The 23,376-nt window shown below is 46.4% G+C and overlaps 1 protein-coding gene across 6 annotated transcripts in view; it reads left to right on the forward strand.

Moving 5' to 3' along the window:
* The window catches only part of PHF14 (PHD finger protein 14), a 469,633-nt gene that overhangs the window by 89,521 nt on the left and 356,736 nt on the right, over positions 1 to 23,376 (forward strand). For 5 of the 6 annotated variants that reach the window (XR_010177576.1, XM_063921311.1, XM_063921312.1 and 2 more), the window contains 3 exons: positions 522 to 659; positions 13,653 to 13,865; positions 23,084 to 23,354. Coding sequence is in view for 5 of the 6 variants with exons in the window: in XM_063921311.1 (XP_063777381.1) it covers positions 522 to 659; positions 13,653 to 13,865; positions 23,084 to 23,354 (622 nt within the window). In the remaining variant the exon portion in view is untranslated. The remainder of the gene's footprint in view (positions 1 to 521; positions 660 to 13,652; positions 13,866 to 23,083; positions 23,355 to 23,376) is intronic. The other variant, XM_063921314.1, reaches the window with a different exon arrangement.

The following is a 23,376-nucleotide window of genomic DNA, read 5'->3' on the forward strand; positions in this document are numbered from 1 at the left end:
AGTATGAAAAAAATCATGTCAGCATTTTGACCTGTCGGCATTTTACATGACGCGTTTTTGACCTTGTCGGGATTTTGACAGTTTGTCAATTGTTCTCAGGATTTCGACCGACGGGATTTTGATTGGAGGTAAATTGACAGCATCCCGTAGAGAGAGACTGAACCCACATGCAGTGTAAATGGCGCCACGCAGCGTGGAAGGGGTTTTTCCTGGTATTTTGATGTAAAAGGGCTTCATACTCTTTGCAACTTTTTGCTAATATTTTGCTACTTTTGCTTAAACATTTATGCAAATTCTGTGCAGGTGAAAGTGCTTTAAGTATAGTACAGCAGTGACGCAGTGCGAAAGTACCGTCGTACAAGATCTAGCGCTGCTCAATAAATGTGTTAAATTGAGAGCAAAGCAGAGTAAGGACACATCTGAAGTCCTTTAATGGAAAATCGGCTTAAATCTAGCTAATGTTACACATGTTCAGATATTGCATTAAAGTAGATTTCTGAACGGTCCGTGCTGTTCCGTAGGAATGCAGCTTCTGTGAAGATTCCCGATTTGCCAGGACTGGGGTCTGTATCAGCTGCGACGCCGGCATGTGCCGCGCTTACTTTCATGTCACTTGTGCCCAGAAGGAAGGCTTGCTATCTGAAGCCGCCGCTGAAGAGGTAAATTAATAGACACATTTCTTTTGAAGATTGCTTATGAAACTCTTAAGTGAAAAATCAAAAATGCACCATACATCCGTTCCGATAAAAAAGAAACTGGGTTGTAGACAGAAACAAAGTCTTTTTTTAAACATGTTAAGTGTATTTGATTGAGATGAAAGCGCCGCTCCGCCATATTTTTCATTCTAGCAGTGTGTACTTTGCAACTTGGCGTCAGAAAAAATCGTGAAGTTAGGAAATGAAAGGAAATATCTCTGTATAATTTGTCAGTGGGAAGCCTAGCATATCTCCAAATTATAAAACCGTGTCTCCACGCCCCCCCCCCCCCCCCCCCCCCCCCCGTCACTCGTGGGTTTCCAACTTTGTCCGACACCCCATACAATCACTATTTTCAATGCAGAATATACTGTAGGCATGCTAAAGAATAGAGAAGTAGGATTGTAAATATGGACCGTTATTTTATCTCAATTTAAAACACCCAACAGTTTATTATAATAGACCAGCGGTTCCTAAACTGTCTTGAAATGCGGGATCCTAGAGTATCAGCTTTTTTTTTTTTCACTATACCGCTAGGCCACAAGTTCCTTATTGATGAATTCAGAAGCAATTATTTAAGTAATTTGTGCTGACCTTTCACGTTTAGGCTCAGTTAGGTGGTGTTGAACAGGGTCCACATGTTTTACGATTGGCAGCCACCATACCTGGTTTTTACCGATCACATTGACCATAAATCATGTTGCCCATCTTTAGAGCTCTGATTTGGATTGAGATGGTAAAAAGATGCCTTTAGCAGAAGTCTGTTTTGGAGGGATTTATCATTCCCCCCCCCCCCCCCCCCCCCCACTCTAGACATGCCGGCACCTGGTGTCGATTATCACCCCAGATGGTCTCAGGCACAGAGGAGTGACCGCTCCCTACTGTCCATTGGGGACTATATTAAAGGTGTGCCTGGGTAAATACCACAGGGCGGACCTACCCCCTGTGGTATTGTGTATTGGAAAAGGATATAAAGGGGCCTGCAAACCCTAAATTGTGTATACTGTATCTTTTGCGACATCAAAAAGAATTTTACTGCTACGGAGCATCTGTATGCGGTGATACCCCCAAGCAATATCGATCTACAAGGGGAGGGGTCTTTTTGAAGATGTTTTGAGCATTAAACATCTTGCCTCCTAGACAGCTGCATCCGTATCCTGCGACCAATAGAACTGCGCCAAATGCTATTCCGTTTTCTGGCGGTTCTGGCGTGAGCCCAGTGTCTCCATGCGCCGCCCACTGCCAGCTACTGTGCAAGGACTGATCCACGGTGAGCAACCAGGGGAATCAGCCAACACCAATCAGGGTGTGTGGCCAGGGTGTGTGTCTGCATTGGTATCGGAAGCTGTTCCAGGTGCCGATCGCAGGAGCCTGGTGGTGGCAGCAAGTTACCCACCCACTTCGCAGTGGTTGGAGTCAGTAACAGGTTGGTTATTGTCAGTAAGCGGGAACTCCTAATAGCCCAAATCCAGTAGGATCAACAAAATCGCCTGGCACAGTGAGGTGCATTCGGTCAAAACTTTGAAACATCTTTTTCATCCTTCAGGATTAAGGAAGGTGAGCTGAGGCCAAAGTCCTCGCAGTTACTTTTCTAGATTAACCTTGATGGAGTCCTGTGGGTTGCAGGATTTCTGAGTATGTGGAGGTGAGAAAGCTTACAGTGCCTGTCAAGATAACTGGCTTCACAACTTAAGCAACAAAGAACAGCAAATATGCAGTTCCACTGTGTCATAAGGAATATCTCAACATCATCAGTTCATCAGGCTTTCATACTCTTATCACTTCCAATTCACCTGTCTCCTGTTTGAAATGTCCATTTCTCCAAGGACCTTCACCAAGATACTGCTTGGTCTTATGGCTGTTTTCAGGATGGCATTGATTCCCCCCAAACTTTCTTGAATCGCGACACCCCAGAATAGCAGGATTTTTTCCATGGCGCTCTAAGGCCTAAAGTTTCTTACTGAAGAACTCAACAAGCATTACTAAATTAAGTAAACTCTGTTTATGTGTCATCATTAGGTTCAGTTATGTGATGGTGAACAGAGTTGCACTTCTGTTTTCCTCATAATTTATATTTGGCTCAGGTTTTGCCTATTACATGGATCATACATTACTGGACCGGCACCCAGTTTTGGAACCTCTGCAATATGGCATTATTTAGTCAAAATTCCTTTGATGGGAGCATGTTGCCATTACAGTCCAGGTTTTAAGGATATCCATACTTGAGTCCAGATGGTTAAATCAAATTGACTGAGGACTAATTAAGTTTTCTGTGCTTACACATGGATATCCGAAAAACCTGGTCTGTAATAGCAGAGTTTGGGAACTCTGTTGCAGGACAAACAGTCGATTTCTACAGAAACACAGTCAGATTATCAATACATCATCATTACAGCAACATCTCTGGATCTTTTGCACATCATGACAGTGTATACTTCCGTAAACTGCCATGGACTTAAAAGTAGTAGGACTATGCTGGCAGAAGTGTAGGATGTCATTGTCAGAAAAATGATTTAATTACCCTCTGTGTTGCACATGGCATGCAAACACATCAGTGCAGCATTTTATCTCAGTGAATTTTAATCCCATCCAGGAGAATCGGCCTTGCCGAAAGAACTATTTCAATTGCTACTACCTCCTCAAGTAGACCTGATGGCAACATCTTCAAACACCAAGGTAACTCAGTTCTCTTATGATAACGGAGATATTAGAGCAAAGGAAACAGATGGTCTGTTGATGCCTTGGGACTTTCTTCTGGAGATCCCTTCTTTTCCCATCATCTATAGAAGATCAAGAGAAACAGTCAAAGTCATAGCCGTTATTCCATTTTGGCCTGGTCTTCCATAATTTGGGAAATGCTTCTTGAACAGCCTGGCATCTTCCTCCGAAGTTAGATCTTATGCAGGAGGGACTCTTTCACAATGTAACTAAGGAAGTACCTAAAGCTTTCCTCTATAGAATTTGGAAGATCTTCATTCCGAAGTAGAAACCTAAATTCGCTTATCCTACTTAACTGGACAAAATTGTTACTCCAAAGAGTGAAAGAGTTATTTATGGTTTGTTAATGCACCCAATATAGAGGTTGTAGAGTTTGTTCTCTTCTATTCTCAGGAAAAGCTAAGGCAATTTCTCTAACATCCTAGAGGATGCTGGGGACTCCGTAAGGACCATGGGGAATAGACGGGCTCCGCAGGAGATAGGGCACTTTAAGAAAGCTTTGGATTCTGGGTGTGCACTGGCTCCTCCCTCTATGTCCCTCCTCCAGACCTCAGTTTTACACTGTGCCCAGAGCTCTCCTGAGTTCTTTGCATTAGAAAGCATTTTTGTTTGGATTTTTCTATTTTTACAGGGAGCACTGCTGGCAACAGGCTCCCTGCATCGAGGGACTGGGGAGAGAGGAGCAGACCTACTTAAATAATAGGATCTGCTTCCTCGGCTACTGGACACCATTAGCTCCAGAGGGGGTGAACACAGGTTCGTCCTGGGCGTCCACCACCGGAGCCACGCCGCCGTTCTCCTTACAGAGCCAGAAGCAAGAAGACGTCTCAGGCGGCAGAAGCCTTCAGCGGCTTCACTGAGGTAACGCACAGCACAGCAGCTGTGCGTCATTGCTCCACACACCTCACACACTCCGGTTACTGTATGGGTGCAGGGCGCAGGGGTGGCGCCCTGGGCAGCAATAACACCTCAAAACATGGCAAAAAGATATATACATGTCCAGCTGGGCACTGTACATGTATATAAAAGAGCCCCCGCCATTTTTACACAAATTTGAAAAACCGGCAAGGAGGCATGTCTTCGAATTCCAGTCTGTATCCCTGGTAAACAATCTCTATTGCCCAGGGACCCACCTGTGAGAGAACCCAGATGTGGCTGAACAGACGAAGACGTGCCCCCACTTGATCTGAAACTCCTGTCCGGAGACTCCCAAGCCTTTTCGCACAATTCGCTTAGCTGAAATGAGGACGGAAACGTGACCTCAGGCTTTTTCCCTTTATACATGTGAACCCTCGTGTCAGGGACAGGGGGTTCCTCAGTGATATGCAAAACCTCTTTTATGGCAATAATCAAGTATCGAATACCCTTTGCCACCTTCGGCTGTAATTTTGCATCCTCATAGTCGACACTAGAGTCAGTATCTGTGTCGGTATCTGTGTCAGCGACCTGGGATATGGGGCGCTTTTGAGACCCTGAAGGTCCTGGCGCCACAGGGACAGGCACGGTCTGGCTACCTGACTGATCCCTAGCCTCAGCCTTGTCTAACCGGCTTCCCTTTCGGAGAGGGAGCTGGTGTTAGCTGCAATTCACAAATAGTACATTCGACAGGTGATAGTCAAAGTTCCTCATCTCCAGCAAGGAGAGGGTTATTATTCATCCCTGTTTGTGGTACCGAAACCGGACGGTTCGGTCAGACCCATTTTAAATCTGAAATCCCTGAACCTGTACTTGAAGAGGTTCAAGTTCAAAATGGAGTCTCTCAGAGCGGTCATCGCCAGCCTGGAGGGAGGGGATTGGATGGTGTCCCTGGACATAAAGGATGCGTACCTTCATGTTCCGATTTTCCCTCCTCACCAGGCGTTCCTGAGATTTGCAGTACAGGACTGTCACTACCAATTTCAGACGTTGCCGTTTGGTCTTTCCACGGCCCCGAGAATTTTCACCAAGGTAATGGCGGAAATGATGGTGCTCCTGCGCAGGCAGGGCGTCACAATTATCCCGTACTTGGACGATCTCCTCATAAAGGCGAGATCTCGGGAGAAGTTGCTGGACAGCATGTCTCTGTCCGTGAAGACGTTGCAGAGGCACGGCTGGATTCTCAATTTACCGAAATCCCAGCTAGTCCCTGCAATGCGTCTGCCCTTTTTGGGCCTGATTCTAGACACAGACCTAAAATGAGTTTTTCTTCCAGTGGAGAAGGCTCAGGAGCTCGTAGCTCTGGTCAGGAACCTATTGAAGCCAAAAAAGGTTTCAGTGCATCATTGCACGAGGGTTCTGGGGAAGATGGTGGCTTCATACGAGGCCATCCCCTTCGGCAGGTTCCATGCAAGGACCTTTCAATGGGACCTATTGGACAAATGGTCCGGGTCCCATCTACACATGCAAAAACGGATCACCATGTCTCCCAGGGCCAGGGTGTCTCTCCTGTGGTGGCTGCGCAGTGCTCACCTCCTGGAGGGTCGCAGGTTCGGCATTCAGGACTGGGTCCTGGTGACCACGGACGCGAGCCTCCGAGGTTGGGGAGCTGTCGCACTAGGAAGAAATTTCCAGTGTCTGTGGTCAAGCCTAGAGACTGGTCTCCACAACAATGTCCTGGAGTTGAGGGCCATATACAACGCCCTACGCCAAGCGGAGGAATGGCTTCGGAACAAACCGGTTCTGATTCAGTCAGACAATGTCACGGCAGTGGCTCATGTAAACCGCCAAGGCGGCACAAGGAGCAGAGTGGCCATGGCAGACACGACCAGGATTCTACGCTGGGCGGAAGGCCATGTAAGCGCACTATCAGCAGTGTTCATCCCGGGGGTGGACAACTGGGAGGCGGACTTTCTCAGCAGGCACGACCTGCATCCGGGAGAGTGGGGACTTCATCAAGATGTCTTCACACAGATCACGGATCGGTGGGGACTGCCTCAGATAGACATGATGGCGTCCCGCCTCAACAAAAAGCTAAAGAGGTATTGCGCCAGGTCAAGAGACCCTCAGGCCGTTGCGGTAGACGCTCTGGTGACACCCTGGGTGTTCAGATCGGTCTATGTGTTTCCTCCTCTACCTCTCATACCCAAGGTGTTGAGGATAATAAGAATAAGAAGGGTCAGAACAATGCTCATTGTTCCAGATTGGCCAAGGAAGTCTTGGTATCCGGATCTGCATGAGTTGCTCACAGAAGATCCGTGGCCTCTTCCTCTAAGGCAGGACCTGCTGCAGCATGGGCCCTGTCTGTTCCAAGATTTACCGCGGCTGCGTTTGACGGCATGGCGGTTGAACGCCGGATCCTAGCGGAAAAAGGGATTCCGGAGGAGGTCATTCCTACCCTGATCAAGGCTAGGAAGGACGTGACGTCGAAACATTATCACCGTAAATGGTGAAAATATGTTTCTTGGTGTGAGGCCAGAACTGCTCCTACGGAGGAGTTCCAGTTGGGCCGTCTGCTTCACTTCCTTTAAACGGGAGTGAGTTTGGGCCTAAAATTAGGGTCCATAAAGGTTAAAATTTCAGCCTTATCCATTTTCTTTCAAAGAAAATTGGCTTCTCTTCCTGAAGTACAGACTTTTGTGAAGGGCGTGCTGCATATTCAGCCTCCCTTTGTACCTCCGGTGGCGCCTTAGGACCTTAACGTGGTATTAAGTTTCCTCAAGTCACCTTGCTTTGAACCACTCAAAACAGTAGAGTTGAAATACCTCACTTGGAAAGTGGTCATGTTGTTGGCCTTAGCTTCTGCAAGGCGGGTTTCGGAATTGGCGGCTTTATCATATTAAAGCCCATACCTTAATTATTAATTATATTTCCACCAGCCAATAGTAGTTTCCAACCTGATATCTCTATCACTGTTGAGAACTCTGCAATCACCCCTACCCCACAAGCTCGCTGCCTAGGTGTCATTCTTGACTCTGAACTGTCCTTTGTTACCCACATTCAATCTGTCTCAAGATCATGTTACATACATCTAAGAAACATATCCAAAATACGCCCTTATCTTACACAAGACACAGCAAAAACTCTAATCCATGCTCTCTTTATCTCCCGCATTGATTATTGTAATAGTCTCCTGACCGGTCTTCCCAAACATAGGCTCTCACCACTACAATCCATTTTGAATGCAGCTGCGAGGCTAATCTTCCTTGCCAGACGTTCATCGTCTGCAGATCCGCTCTGTCAGTCCCTCCATTGGTTACCGGTATTCTACCGTATTAAATATAAAATACTTTTACTCACATACAAGGCTATTAACCAAACTGCACCAACATACATCTCTTCACTCATCTCAAAATATCTCCCTGCCCGACCTCTCCGCTCTGCACAAGATCTACGTCTCTCATCCACACGCATTACTTGTTCACACTCAAAATTACAGGACTTTATCCGGGCTTCACCCACTCTGTGGAATGCCCTCCCACGCACAGTAAGACTCGCCTCTAGTCTCCAAACCTTTAAATGTTCCCTGAAAACTCACCTCTTCAGACAAGCCTATCAAATTCCAGACCCACCCACATAACCTTCAGTGCTTCCCTATCTAATTACATCCTCTGTAGAGTATTTATAACATCACATATCTTGTCTTTCTTTAGTCTCACACCCTCCTGACACTTGGATAACTTTGTGGGGTATCATCATACAACCCATTAAGAACCTAGCAATCTGGTGGACCATTATGCAATAGTTAGCATCAATCCTTGTGTATCTATGCCTATTTCCCTATAGATTGTAAGCTTGCGAGCAGGGCCTTCCTACCTCTGTCTGTTTTTACCCAGTTTTGTTCTATTACTGTTGTTCTAATTGTAAAGCGCAACGGAATATGCTGCGCTATATAAGAAACTGTTAATAAATAAATAAATACCTGATTTTTCACGTGGATAGGGCAGAGTTGAGGACTCGTCCTCAATTTCTGCCCAAGGTGGTCTCGTCTTTTCATATGAACCAACCTATTGTCGTGCCTGTGGCTACACGGGACTTGGAGGATTCCGAGTCCCTGGATGTGGTCAGGGCTTTGAAGATTTATGTGACCAGAACGGCTAGGATCAGGAAGACCGAAGCTCTGTTTGTTCTGTATGCGGCCAACAAGGTTGGCGCTCCTGCTTCAAAGCAGACTATTGCTCGCTGGATCTGTAACACGATTCAGCAGGCGCATTCTTCGGCAGGATTGTCATTGCCTAAATCGGTTAAGGCCCATTCCACTAGGAAGGTGGGCTCTTCTTGGGCGGCTGCCCGAGGGGTCTCGACACTGCAACTGTGCCGAGCTGCTACTTGGTCGGGGTCAAACACCTTTGCAAAGTTCTATAAGTTTGATACCCTGGCTGAGGAGGACCTCCTGTTTGCTCAATCGGTGCTGCAGAGTCATCCGCACTCTCCTGCCCGTTTGGGAGCTTTGGTATAATCCCCATGGTCCTTACGGAGTCCCCAGCATCCTCTAGGACGTTAGAGACAAAAAGATTTTACTTACCGGTAAATCTATTTCTCGTAGTCCGTAGAGGATGCTGGGCGCCCGTCCCAAGTGCGGACTTCTTCTACAAGACTTGTATATAGTTATTGCTTACATAAGGGTTATGTTATAGTTGATCGGGTTTGAACCGAGGCTATGTTATTGTTCATACTGTTAACTGGGTAGTTTATCACAAGTTATACGGTGTGATTGGTGTGGCTGGTATGAATCTTGCCCTTAGTTTTACAAAAATCCTTTCCTCGTACTGTTCATCTCCTCTGGGCGGGTCTGGGACTCCAGGTCGACACACCTTAGGTCGACGCCAATTGGTCGACATGGACAAAATGACGACATGGACAAAAGGTCGACATGGAAAAGGGTCGACATGAGTTTTTTATGTTTTTTTGGTGTCGTTTTCTTCGGAGAGTGACCGGGAACCCCAATTAGTGCACCGCGTCCCCTCGCATGGCTTGCTTCGCTCGCCATGCTTCGGGCATGGTGCCTTCGCTCTGCTCCGCTCGGCACAGATTACCCTTCCAATCGTAGTCCACATGGATCGTTAAGTATGAAAAAGTTCCAAAAAAGAAAAAAATTGTGAATAACTCATGTCGACCTTTTTCCATGTCGACCTTGTTCCTGTCGACCTTGTTCCTGTCGACCTTTTGTCCATGTCGACCTAAGGTGTGTTGACCAATTGGCGTCGACCTAAGGGGTGTCGACCTTTTTGTTGTCGACCTGGAGTCCGGATACCCTCTGGGCACAGTTTCTCTAACTGAGGTCTGGAGGAGGGACATAAAGGGAGGAGCCAGTGCACACCCAGAATCCAAAGCTTTCTTAAAGTGCCCTATCTCCTGTGGAGCCCGTCTATTCCCCATGGTCCTTACGGAGTCTCCAGCATCCTCTACGGACTACGAGATATAGATTTACCGGTAAGTAAAATCTTATTTTTCCACTTCTACTCTGCTTGAAGGACAAGACAGGTAAACCTGTTTGGTCAATTAAGTGATTTGCTTCCAAAGTCTCAGAAAAGCAACACAGCATAAAATCTGCTTTCCCAGGAGCATCTGTGGTGAGAGCTGGTCTACTTCTCTTCTGGGATCAGTGATTCAGTTCCTGGGTTAGAGGAGTCATTGATTGGGACTATGTAGGTTTCCTGAAAGTGGATTTTCTGAACTAGTCTTCCTGAAGACCAAACTAAATGTCTGTCTCAGAGGAAGACCCTTTAGTCTGCTTTCAGGTGGTTGTTCAGGTTCCCAAAGAACAGAAGCATTTGGACTCTATTTAAATCTCTATTTGATCCTTTTTTTGCCACATTTTGAAACTAAAAACAACCAGCTTCTAGTGTTGAAGTTGAAGATGGAGTTTATGTGGCCCGTCATAAATGTAATGGGAAAAAAATGGCATGGTTTGCATGGACATATTAAGGATCTGTATTTCCATGTCTTAAATTGAGAAGGTCATTGTTGTCTTCTCAGGATGCGTTTCTTTAATATCAATTTCAGTCTGTATATTTTTGGCCTGGCTCCTGAGCCAAGGGTGTCCACAAAGATTCTGATATCCAGGGAGTGTGTCAATCCTTTCTTACCTGAACGACATGTTAATCTAGGCAGGATCAACAATTTTACTCCAGGACCTTACTCGAGTTATAGCCCAGACCTTATTCCCGGAGTGGTTATTAATATGAGAACTGCAACAGCAAATTATTTATATGGCTGCTGTTCAAACCGGACTTCAGAAGGTATTCTTGCCAGAGACAAGTCGAGCACAAATCAAAACTAAGAAGTCTGGCTATCATTTAAATGACCAATTAATTAGGTCGTCTCCAGTAAAACATCTGTTGCTCCTCTCATGACTCACGGTCAACAACCTCCAACTGAGCTATTGTCCAAATTCCTCTTAAATCAGGATATTGTCATTCTCATTCTTAGACAGTGATGGGTCTTGGGCAGTGGAAAGAACCCTTGCTTTTTGCATGTTATCTGGGATTTGAGAACCTATGAGATTAAGACACAAGAGCTTTGCAAAACTGATGAGTGTTTGGCAGTGTGTGATGCCCATAAGAGAGATTTGCCTTTGTCTAGCCAGACTGTTGAGTCTGTGGTTCCCAAACTGTGTGCCGTGTCTCCCAGGGGTGCCTCAGGACACTTGCAGGGGTGCCTTGGATTGGTGGTCCAGGACCAATTTAAATTATTTATGGTGCATGTAATAGGCAAAACCAGTGCTGGTGGCTGCCAGTCATAAACTGGGTGTCGTACGGTATGCCGGCGCTCGGGCTCCCGGCGCCCAGCATACCGGCGCCGGGAGGCCGACCGCCGGCATACCGACAGCGTGGCGAGCGCAAAGCAGCCCCTTGCGGGCATGGTGGCGTGCTACACACGCCACACTATTTTATTCTCCCTCCAGGGGGGTCGTGGACCCCCACGAGGTAGAATAGTTGTCGGTATGCCGGGTGTCAGGATTCCGGCGCCGGTATCCTGTGCGCCGGGATCCCGACATTCGGCATACAGAATGTGGCCAAACAGAAGCAATTCCTGTCCCAAACCACACAATTGAACCTAAGGATCACACAATTTACTTAATTTAATATTTTTTCTAAATCTCTCAATAAAAATGTTTTGGCCTAGGGGTGCCGAGAAAAAAATTCTGATACTCTAGGGTGCCGTGATTCAAAAAAGTTTGGCAACCACTGGCTTAGGTGGATCACTTTAGTAATTCAACAAGTTTACAGTACATTGGAGCTAGGAAACCTGTTCTTGAAAATATGAGTACATTCTACCAAATTGTTTAATGCCCCAGGGCACTAGTGACGGTTGTGATAGAGAAGTTAGTCATTAGGTTGACAGATTCCAAAGGTCTACTCACAATTTTTTTTTTTTTTTGTGTTTTCAAACTTTTTTTAACCTCAATTTGTTGAAATGTGTCCCCTCGCGGGCTCGCTTCGGGCACAAGGTTTCTAATGGTGATAAGTTTGTGACATGGATAGTCAATTTGATGAAATGCGTCCCCTCGTGGACTCTTTGCTCGCCACACTTCGACCGCAGTGGCTCACTCCACTTCGTTCACCACAAGGTTACTAAAGGTGATAGTTTGTGACATGGATACTTAAATGCAGCAAAAGTTGTAAAAATGTAAAAATAAAACTAAAAACCATGTATCGACCTTTTGGCCCTGTCGACCTAATGCATGTCAACCATTAGTGGTAGACCTATTGACTGTAGACTATATTTAGTGTAGATCTATAGACCGGAAACCTTAGTGGCATGGGGCCCTGACTACGCAGTTATTTCAGAAAGCCACTTTTTCTGTCCTGACAATCAAAAAGTTTTGCGGATTCAATTTTATTGCGTCCCATGAGGTTTGAATACAAGGTGTTGCCTACAGCAGTTTCAGAACGCACTCTAGTGGAGGGGTATCTTTGGGATGAAATGTGATTTATTTTCTCTGAATACATTGGGCTATGGATCCCTACTCTCTATCTATGGCTGTATGAGGACGGGTATGGGACTCGGGGTCGACAGTGCCTAGGTCAACACACACTAGGTCGACACCGATTGGGTCAACATGGCCATTAGGTCGACGTGAAAGAGGGTCGACATGAGTTTATGGGTTTTTTTTGTGTCTTTTACTTCGTAAAGTGACGGGGAACCCCAATTAGTGTACCGTGTCCCTGGCATTACCGTTCCCAATTGTAGTCCACCTGGATCGTAAAGTATGAGAAAATTCAAAAAAATTAATAAAAAAAAAACACAAAAACTCATGTCGACCTTTTTCCATGTCGACCTTGTTCATGTCGAGCTAATGGATGTGTCGACCAATAGGTGTCAACCTAATGTGTGTCGATCTAGATAGTGGCGACCTAGAGTCTGGATACCTATGAGGACAACATCTTCCTCTATCTTTTTACAGGTTGTGTATCCATTATCCAAAATTCAAAATCACACATTTTTGGGTCCCCTACTGAGATAATGACTAGATAGATAGATAGATTGATTTGTAATATATATGTTATTATCTCAGTAGGGGACCTAAAAATGTGGGATTTTGGATAAGGGATACTCAACCTATATTGGTGTCCTCTCTCTGCTTCGTCCTGTGAGGCTTGGTCAATATTTCAGTTTCCTAGCAGGGTGGGGTGTTCTTGGTAGGAGAGTTGGATTGGGGGGGGGATAGTTTCATTTATAAAGAGTCCTTTGTATTCTGTCAGAGTATATGGGATATATAATGTGCTTATACTAGTAATTTAAGATAATAAGCCTGATTCAGAGTTTGCAAATCAAGATAATGAGCAATTTGTACCTTGGCAAAAGCATATGTTGCACTACAGGCGGGGCAGATTTATATTGAGCAGAGAGCTTATTTCTACATTTCAGTGTAAGAACATGCAAATGCAGCCAGTATTTACCCTTCATGTCCCATACCCAAGGCGATAACGCACCAGCCAATCAGCTCCTAACTGTAAATTTACGTATTGGAGCTGATTGGCTGGTGCGTTATCACCTTGCACTTATCACTGCTTTATCACTTCTCCAAGCTTAATACATCTCCCCCATAGTTTGTTTTGGGAGCAAATAGCTCCTTATTTTATTGCCCGGTATGTCCTGATTCTCCTACTAGATATCAGTATGATGTGGGTTTCTTAGCAGAACACGGGAGAGGGTCAATGTAATGGAAATGAGTCCCCCCTGTAACAGTTCGTTAGAAAGCAGGGCTGCTGTGTAGGTTGCATCTTAAATATTTTATGTTCATTGCTTTTAGCTTATCATTTTGCCTTGCAATGCCAATTAAATTATGAATTTTTTTTTTTTTACCCTATAATTTAGGATATTGCAGACCCTTTTTTTGCTTACTGCAAGCAGCACGCCGACCGCTTTGACAGAAAATGGAAAAGGAAAAATTATTTGGCTCTGCAATCTTACTGTAAAATGTCCTTGAAAGAAAGAGAAAAACACCTCGCACCAGAAGCACAGGTATTAATGCCACCGACTGTGATGTTTCAGTATGAAAAGAGGCATTGCATACCTAGAGATGGAAATGTAAGTCTGGAGCTAAAGGTCATTACATTCAGTTGGGAAGTGGGATGTTTGTCTTTGATCACATGAGATTTGAACTGGAGTGTATATTTGGTCTGCGTAAGATTCCAAAGGCTTCATTAAGCCTCAGATTGTCAATCTCAGGCTTTTTATAGGATGTCATAACCGTATTAGTCACATTATTATAATCAAGCGCTTGTGTACTTTACGTAGGCGTGTAGCCAGTAACTGATCACTACTCATTTTAATAGACCTATACTTGTTTCCAGCACACAATAATTGCCATTGGGTGTCTCCATTACGTGACTTGAGCGGACATCGTAATTGCCGTGATATGTTGTCTTTTATCTGCAAATATGCCTTATTGCTCACGAAAATGGTCGACGCATGAAAAGGTGGACATGAGTTTTTAAAATATATATATATATATATATATATTTTTTTTTTTGTCTAATTTTAGCTTTTAGCACATGGATCCCCAGTTAGTGTACCGCGTCCCCTCGCATGGCTCACTTTGCTCGCCATGCTTCAGGCAAGGTGTATCGCTGTGCTCAGCTCAGGTTACTGTTTCCGAATTATAGTCCACATGGATGGTAAAGTATGAAGGGTGGGGAAAAATAATCCCAAAAACTCATGGCGACCATATAATGTGTCGATCATTGTCATGTTGACCATTTAAACCCAGTTGACCATGTCGGCCATATGCACGTTGACCATTTGGTGTCGACCTGTCATCCAGATACCCAATGAATCTGTTGATGACCATCAGAAGCTACCTACATGGATACTTTTGATTGCTGTCTTTTTGTTGTCGTTATGTCATGGATCCTTTGTTCAAAATGTTTTTGAACAGGAATTTTTGTTTTAGTGTTACATGTTTTTTTTTTCTAATGGAATATGTATTGTTCATTATTAATCCAAAGGTTTTTTTTCCAGTAAACCTTAACTTTTTGTTTTGTTTTTTAAGTTATGCTGTTAGGTGAGTGTAAGCAGGGATGAAGAGGTGCTGTAGAATAGCTTGCCTGAAAACAGTACTGTATATTAATGTAATGTGACCAAGATCAGTTACAGAGATTACGGCATATACAGATAGATCCACAGTTATCTTGGCCTCTTTGCTGCACCTAGGCACACCATGGTTTATTTACAGGGGATTAAGTCCGACTGCCCAGTCTCAGTTAATCCTATTAAAGGCCAAGATAAACGTGGACCCATCTGTACATGGTATTTTATATACAAAGTTCAAGTTATTTGATCGCTTCATAAGTAACAGAAGGGAGGGGTTAAATAGTAATGGAAAATGGGATCCGCCAGCCCTGCTTTGCTAGTTATAAAAATAAATTAAACTATATCCAGACTAGTAATAAATAAAAAAAAAAAACTAGGGTAAATTTACTAATATGGAAGTTCTATTTAAGATGGGTTGTTCCCATAGCAACCAGTCAGATTCCAGTTATTGTATTCTAGAAGGTGCTAGATAAATCAGAAGTAGAATCTGGTTGCTATGGGCAACATCCCGTCTCAAATAGAACTCCCATCTTAGTAAATTTACCCCACTGTGCTTTACACTACACTTACAGAAAGAACAATTTCTTGCAACAAGATGCACCAACAGTACAACTTGCTTGAGAGGTAGCAAAGGAATGCATCTGCAAATACACGTTTGCTAGCAATTTAGTGCTGGGGCATCCTTTTATTTCCTCCCTTTGAAGCGCCTGTTGGTTCTTCTAAATTAAATACACAACTCAGTTTTTGTAAGCTATTGTTTTACTAGTCATTGTTTTGGGAGATCTGCAAATGTCATTTGGTGGACGCCTTGGCGATACCTTCTAGTAAATGTCATTCAATTTAAACATATTTATGTATGACCCAACACTGGTAGGCTGCTCACGCTACACTAGGGTTAGGGCCATCCTATTAGTAGAGGCACTCTGAATGTGGCGGATGTGTGTGCAATTTCTGTTTCTTCTCTATGGGGTATATTCAATTGAAGTCGAAAGCTGCCGTCTGTCAAAAAGACAGTAGTTTTCGACTTTTTTAGGTCGGAAGGGGTGCCGACCTATTCAATCTAACCCCAAATTATTCGACAAGTTGAGGAATTCGACTTGTCGAAAAGCACGTGGATCGGCGGAATAGCTGCCGACCCACGTGCTTGTGTCGAAAATGGGGCCAAAACTGACACGTCTCTGCTTCCACATCTCACTTCAACTTTTTCTAAAGTCGAATTGAGATGGTCGAAAAGGGGGCCAAAAACGACAGGTTTTGGCCCCCTTTACGACCATCTCAATTCGACTTTAAAAAAAAAGTCGAAGTGAGATGAGGGAGCAGAGACGGGGAGAGCCATGGGCAGACAGGGAGAGCAGTGCCGGAGGATGTGTCACGGCCGCCACTCACAGCAGCGTTCACACGGCTCCAGCGTAGCCGGAGGATGTCACAGCCGCGTTCACACGGCTCCAGCGTAGCCGGAGGATGTCACAGCCGCGTTCACACGGCTCCAGCGTAGCCGGAGGATGTCACAGCCACCGCTCTCACAGCAGCGTCCACCCGGTTTCAACAAGCGAGACCTCGCTTGCTGGAGCCGGGTGGACGCTGCCGTGAGTGTCGGCTGTGACATCCTCCAGCTACGCTGGAGCCGTGTGAACGCGGCTGTGACATCCTCCGGCTACGCTGCCCGCTGCTGTAGCACTGCTCTCCCGCGGCTTTCCCCGTCTACGCTCCCGCATCTCAATTCGACTTTTTTTTAAAGTCGATTTGAGATTGCATTGAGTATCCCAGGTCGGATCCATTCCGACCGTTGAATGTCGGAATGGATTTGACTTCAATTGAATATACCCCTATAGCTTGAATTCTAGGCGTGACAAAACTGCTAGGCAGCATTGTTAACCATGAGAAGACCTTTTTATAGCAGCACATATCACTCGCATGTTAAAGGGGCTACAGGGGTTTGGAATCCCTTTGAGTCAGGAGCAGGTTTTCCAGAAGCTGCTGTGACCGTCAAGAGGCCATGCAGAACCCTTTATATTTAAAACCTATTTCTCTGACGTCCTAAGTGGATGCTGGGGACTCCGTCAGGACCATGGGGAATAGCGGCTCCGCAGGAGACAGGGCACAAAAGTAAAAGCTTTAGGATCAGGTGGTGTGCACTGGCTCCTCCCCCTATGACCCTCCTCCAAGCCTCAGTTAGGTTTTTGTGCCCGGCCGAGAAGGGTGCAATCTAGGTGGCTCTCCTAAAGAGCTGCTTAGAGTAAAAGTTTTATTAGGTTTTTTATTTTCAGTGAGTCCTGCTGGCAACAGGCTCACTGCAACGAGGGACTTAGGGGAGAAGAAGTGAACTCACCTGCGTGCAGGATGGATTGGCTTCTTAGGCTACTGGACACTAGCTCCAGAGGGACGATCACAGGTACAGCCTGGATGGGTCACCGGAGCCGCGCCGCCGACCCCCTTGCAGATGCTGAAGAGAGAAGAGGTCCAGAAATCGGCGGCTGAAGACTTCTCAGTCTTCATGAGGTAGCGCACAGCACTGCAGCTGTGCGCCATTGCTCTCAGCACACTTCACACCAACGGTCACTGAGGGTGCAGGGCGCTGGGGGGGGCGCCCTGGGCAGCAATGAAAGTACCTATACTGGCTAAAAATACATCACATATAGCCTCTGGGGCTATATGGATGTATTTAACCCCTGCCAGGTTGTCAGAAAAACGGGAGAAGAAGCCCGACGAAAAGGGGGCGGGGCCTATTCTCCTCAGCACACAGCGCCATTTTCCCTCACAGAACTGCTGGTGGGAAGGCTCCCAGGCTCTCCCCTGCACTGCACTACAGAAACAGGGTTAAAACAGAGAGGGGGGGCACTTATTTGGCGATATGATTATATATTAAGATGCTATAAGGGAAAACACTTATATAAAGGTTGTCCCTGTATAATTATAGCGTTTTGGTGTGTGCTGGCAAACTCTCCCTCTGTCTCCCCAAAGGGCTAGTGGGGTCCTGTCCTCTATCAGAGCATTCCCTGTGTGTGTGCTGTGTGTCGGTACGTGTGTGTCGACATGTATGAGGACGATGTTGGTGAGGAGGCGGAGCAATTGCCTGTAATGGTGATGTCACTCTCTAGGGAGTCGACACCGGAATGGATGGCTTATTTAGGGAATTACGTGATCATGTCAACACGCTGCAAGGTCGGTTGACGACATGAGACGGCCGGCAAACAAATTAGTACCTGTCCAGGCGTCTCAAACACCGTCAGGGGCTTTAAAACGCCCATTTACCTCAGTCGGTCGACACAGACACGGACACTGACTCCAGTGTCGACGGTGAAGAAACAAACGTATTTTCCTTTAGGGCCACACGTTACATGTTAAGGGCAATGAAGGAGGTGTTACATATTTCTGATACTACAAGTACCACAAAAAAGGGTATTATGTGGGGTGTGAAAAAACTACCTGTAGTTTTTCCTGAATCAGATAAATTAAATGAAGTGTGTGATGATGCGTGGGTTTCCCCCGATAGAAAATTATTGGCGGTATACCTTTTCCCGCCAGAAGTTAGGGCGCGTTGGGAAACACCCCTTAGGGTGGATAAGGCGCTCACACGCTTATCACAAGTGGCGTTACCGTCTCCAGATACGGCCGCCCTCAAGGAGCCAGCTGATAGGAGGCTGGAAAATATCCTAAAAAGTATATACACACATACTGGTGTTATACTGCGACCAGCGATCGCCTCAGCCTGGATGTGCAGCGCTGGGGTGGCTTGGTCGGATTCCCTGACTGAAAATATTGATACCCTTGACAGGGACAGTATTTTATTGACTATAGAGCATTTAAAGGATGCATTTCTATATATGCGAGATGCACAGAGGGATATTTGCACTCTGGCATCAAGAGTAAGTGCGATGTCCATATCTGCCAGAAGATGTTTATGGACACGACAGTGGTCAGGTGATGCAGATTCCAAACGGCACATGGAAGTATTGCCGTATAAAGGGGAGGAGTTATTTGGGGTCGGTCCATCGGACCTGGTGGCCACGGCAACAGCTGGAAAATCCACCTTTTTTTTACCCCAAGTCACATCTCAGCAGAAAAAGACACCGTCTTTTAAGCCTCAGTCCTTTCGTCCCCATAAGGGCAAGCGGGCAAAAGGCCAGTCATATCTGCCCAGGGATAGAGGAAAGGGAAGAAGACTGCAGCATGCAGCCCATTCCCAGGAACAGAAGCCCTCCACCGCTTCTACCAAGTCCTCAGCATGACGCTGGGGCCGTACAAGCGGACTCAGGTGCGGTGGGGGGTCGTCTCAAGAGTTTCAGCACGCAGTGGGCTCACTCGCAAGTGGACCCCTGGAGCCTACAAGTATCCCAGGGGTACAGATTGGAAATTCGAGACGTCTCCCCCTCGCAGGTTCCTGAAGTCTGCTTTACCAACGTCTCCCTCCGACAGGGAGGCAGTATTGGAAACAATTCACAAGCTGTATTCCCAGCAGGTGATAATCAAAGTACCCCTCCTACAACAAGGAAAGGGGTATTATTCCACACTATATTGTGGTACTGAAGCCAGACGGCTCGGTGAGACCTATTCTAAATCTGAAATATTTGAACACTTACATACAAAGGTTCAAATCAAGATGGAGTCACTCAGAGCAGTGATAGCGAACCTGGAAGAAGGGGACTATATGGTGTCCCTGGACATCAGGGATGCTTACCTCCATGTCCAAATTTGCCCTTCTCACCAAGGGTACCTCAGGTTCGTGGTACAGAACTGTCACTATCAGTTTCAGACGCTGCCGTTTGGATTGTCCACGGCACCCCGGGTCTTTACCAAGGTAATGGCCGAAATGATGATTCTTCTTCAAAGAAAATGGACGATCTCCTGATAAGGGCAAGGTCCAGAGAACAGTTGGAGGTCGGAGTAGCACTATCTCAAGTAGTTCTACGACAGCACGGGTGGATTCTAAATATTCCAAAATCGCAGCTGTTTCCGACGACACGTCTGCTGTTCCTAGGGATGATTCTGGACACAGTCCAGAAAAGGGTGTTTCTCTCGGAGAAGAAAGCCAGGGAGTTATCCGAGCTAGTCAGGAACCTCCTAAAACCAGGAAAAGTGTCAGTGCATCATTGCACAAGGGTCCTGGGAAAAATGGTGGCTTCTTACGAAGCGATTCCATTCGGCAGATTTCACGCAAGAACTTTTCAGTGGGATCTGCTGGAAAAATGGTCCGGATCGCATCTTCAGATGCATCAGCGGATAACCCTGTCTCCAAGGACAAGGGTGTTTCTTCTGCGGTGGCTGCAGAGTGCTCATCTATTAAAGGGCCGCAGATTCGGCATTCAGGACTGGGTCCTGGTGACCACGGATGCCAGCCTGAGAGGCTGGGGAGCAGTCACACAGGGAAAAAATTTCCAGGGAGTGTGATATAGTCTGGAGACTTCTCTCCACATAAATATACTGGAGCTAAGGGCAATTTACAATGCTCTAAGCTTAGCAAGACCTCTGCTTCAAGGTCAGCCGGTATTGATCCAGTGGGACAACATCACGGCAGTCGCCCACGTAAACAGACAGGGCGGCACAAGAAGCAGGAGGGCAATGGCAGAAACTGCAAGGATTCTTCGCTGGGCGGAAAATCATGTGATAACACTGTCAGCAGTGTTCATTCCGGGAGTGGACAACTGGGAAGCAGACTTCCTCAGCAGGCACGACCTCCACCCGGGAGAGTGGGGACTTCATCGGGAAGTCTTCCACATGATTGTGAACCGTTGGGAAAGACCAAAGGTGGACATGATGGCGTCCCGCCTGAACAAAAAACTGGACAGGTATTGCGCCAGGTCAAGAGACCCTCAGGCAATAGCTGTGGACGTTCTGGTAACACCGTGGGTGTACCAGTCGGTGTATGTATTCCCTCCTCTGCTTCTCATACCCAAGGTACTGAGAATTATAAGACGTAGAGGAGTAAGAACTATACTCATGGCTCCGGATTGGCCAAGAAGGACTTGGTACCCGGAACTTCAAGAAATGCTCAAAGAGGACTCATGGCCTCTGCCGCTAAGAAGGGACTTGCTTCAGCAAGTACCATGTCTGTTCCAAGACTTACCGTGGCTGCGTTTGACGGCATGGCGGTGGAACGCCGGATCCTAAGGGAAAAAGGCATTCCGGAAGAGGTCATTCCTACCCTGGTCAAAGCCAGGAAGGAGGTGACCGCACAACATTATCACCACATGTGGCGAAAATATGTTGCGTGGTGTGAGGCCAGGAAGGCCCCACGAAGAAATTTCAACTCGGTCGATTCCTGCATTTCCTGCAAACAGGAGTGTCTATGGGCCTCAAATTGGGGTCCATTAAGGTTCAAATTTCGGCCCTGTCAATTTTCTTCCAGAAAAAATTGGCTTCAGTTCCTGAAGTCCAGAAATTTGTCAAGGGAGTACTGCATATACAACCCCCTTTTGTGCCTCCAGTGGCACTGTGGGATCTCAACGTAGTTCTGGGATTCCTCAAATCACACATGGAAAGTGACCATGCTGTTGGCCCTGGCCTCGGCCAGGCGAGTGTCAGAATTGGCGGCTTTGTCTCACAAAGCCCATATCTGATTGTCCATTCGGACAGGGCAGAGCTGCGGACTCGTCCCCAGTTTCTCCCTAAGGTGGTGTCAGCGTTTCACCTGCACCAGCTTATTGTGGTACCTGCGGCTACTAGGGACTTGGAGGACTCCAAGTTGCTAGATGTTGTCAGGGCCCTGAAAATATAGGTTTCCAGGACGGCTGGAGTCAGGAAAACTGACTTGCTGTTATCCTGTAGGCACCCAAAAAACTGGGTGCTCTTGCTTCTAAGCAGACGATTGCTAGTTGGATGTGTAGTACAATTCAGCTTGCACATTCTGTGGCAGGCCTGCCACAGCCAAAATATGTAAATGCCCATTCCACAAGGAAGGTGGGCTCATCTTGGGCGGCTGCCCGAGGGGTCTCGGCTTTACAACTTTGCCGAGCTGCTACTTGGTCAGGGGCACACCCTGGCTGAGGAGGACCTGGAGTTCTCTCATTCGGTGCTGCAGAGTCATCCGCACTCTCCCGCCCGTTTGGGAGCTTTGGTATAATCCCCATGGTCCTGACGGAGTCCCCAGCATCCACTTAGGACGTCAGAGAAAATAAGAATTTACTTACCGATAATTCTATTTCTCGTAGTCCGTAGTGGATGCTGGGCGCCCATCCCAAGTGCGGATTGTCTGCAATACTTGTACATAGTTATTGTTACAAAAATCGGGTTATTGTTGTGAGCCATCTTTTCAGAGGCTCCGCTGTTATCATGCTGTTAACTGGGTTCAGATCACAGGTTGTACAGTGTGATTGGTGTGGCTGGTATGAGTCTTACCCGGGATTCAAAATCCTTCCTTATTGTGTACGCTCGTCCGAGCACAGTATCCTAACTGAGGCTTGGAGGAGGGTCATAGGGGGAGGAGCCAGTGCACACCACCTGATCCTAAAGCTTTTACTTTTGTGCCCTGTCTCCTGCGGAGCCGCTATTCCCCATGGTCCTGACGGAGTCCCCAGCATCCACTACGGACTACGAGAAATAGAATTATCGGTAAGTAAATTCTTATTTTTGCCATACAGTGCTGTTTGTGGGTTATACTAGGACAGGATTTGTATCTGTTACACTTGTGTGCATGTTTGAATGTAATACAAAGAGGGAGAAGTCTCGAGTCTTGGAGAGTGATCAACTGGAGAAGTTGGCCAAAGCATCAGTCGGCTTCATTTCACAGACTGCGCTAGATAAATCACCATTACAATCTGATTAGTTGCTTTGGGGAACTTCTCCACTTTATGACTCTTCAATGCTTGATACATCCTCCCCAAACACTGAAAATGTGATATGGAATTTGCGAAATAGAACACTAGGGCAGATGTATTAAGCCTGGAGAAGTGATAAGTGGAAGATGATAACGCACCAGCCAATCGGCTCCTAACTGTAGATGTACCTATTGGAGCTGATTGGCTGGTGCGTTATCACCTTACACATCACTTCTCCAGGCTTAATACATCTGCCCCAGTGTGTTTTGCCTCCCTTGCAGAGCCTGTATTCTCCCATGTTATCTTTCACAATCTCACCCTGTCATAATCCCTGCTCTTGCCCCAGTGTTTGTCATTTGCCTTATTCTATGTACAGACGTTACCGACTCCCCTGTATTACGTATTTGCTGTTCTCTTGGCGCAGTTCTACAAAGCTTACCCGTTTCCCTTTTTCTTCAGGCTCGCATCGCCACCCGATTACAGCAGTACCGCGTGAAGTCAGAGCTAGCCCGTAATACCAGGCCTCAGGCATGGGTTCCAAGAGAAAAGCTCCCTCGGCCGCTCACCAGCAGCGCGTCGGCTATACGTAAACTAATGCGCAAGGCTGAACTGATGGGTATCAGCACGGACATCTTCCCTGTGGACAATTCGGACACTAGTTCCAGTGTGGATGGAAGGAGGAAGCACAAGCAGCCTGCCCTGACGGCTGACTTTGTCAACTACTACCTGGGTAAAATGATTTCTGCCTTTTT

This window comes from Pseudophryne corroboree, chromosome 5 (assembly GCF_028390025.1).
Source record: "Pseudophryne corroboree isolate aPseCor3 chromosome 5, aPseCor3.hap2, whole genome shotgun sequence".
In the NCBI taxonomy this organism is placed as follows: Eukaryota; Metazoa; Chordata; class Amphibia; order Anura; family Myobatrachidae; genus Pseudophryne; species Pseudophryne corroboree.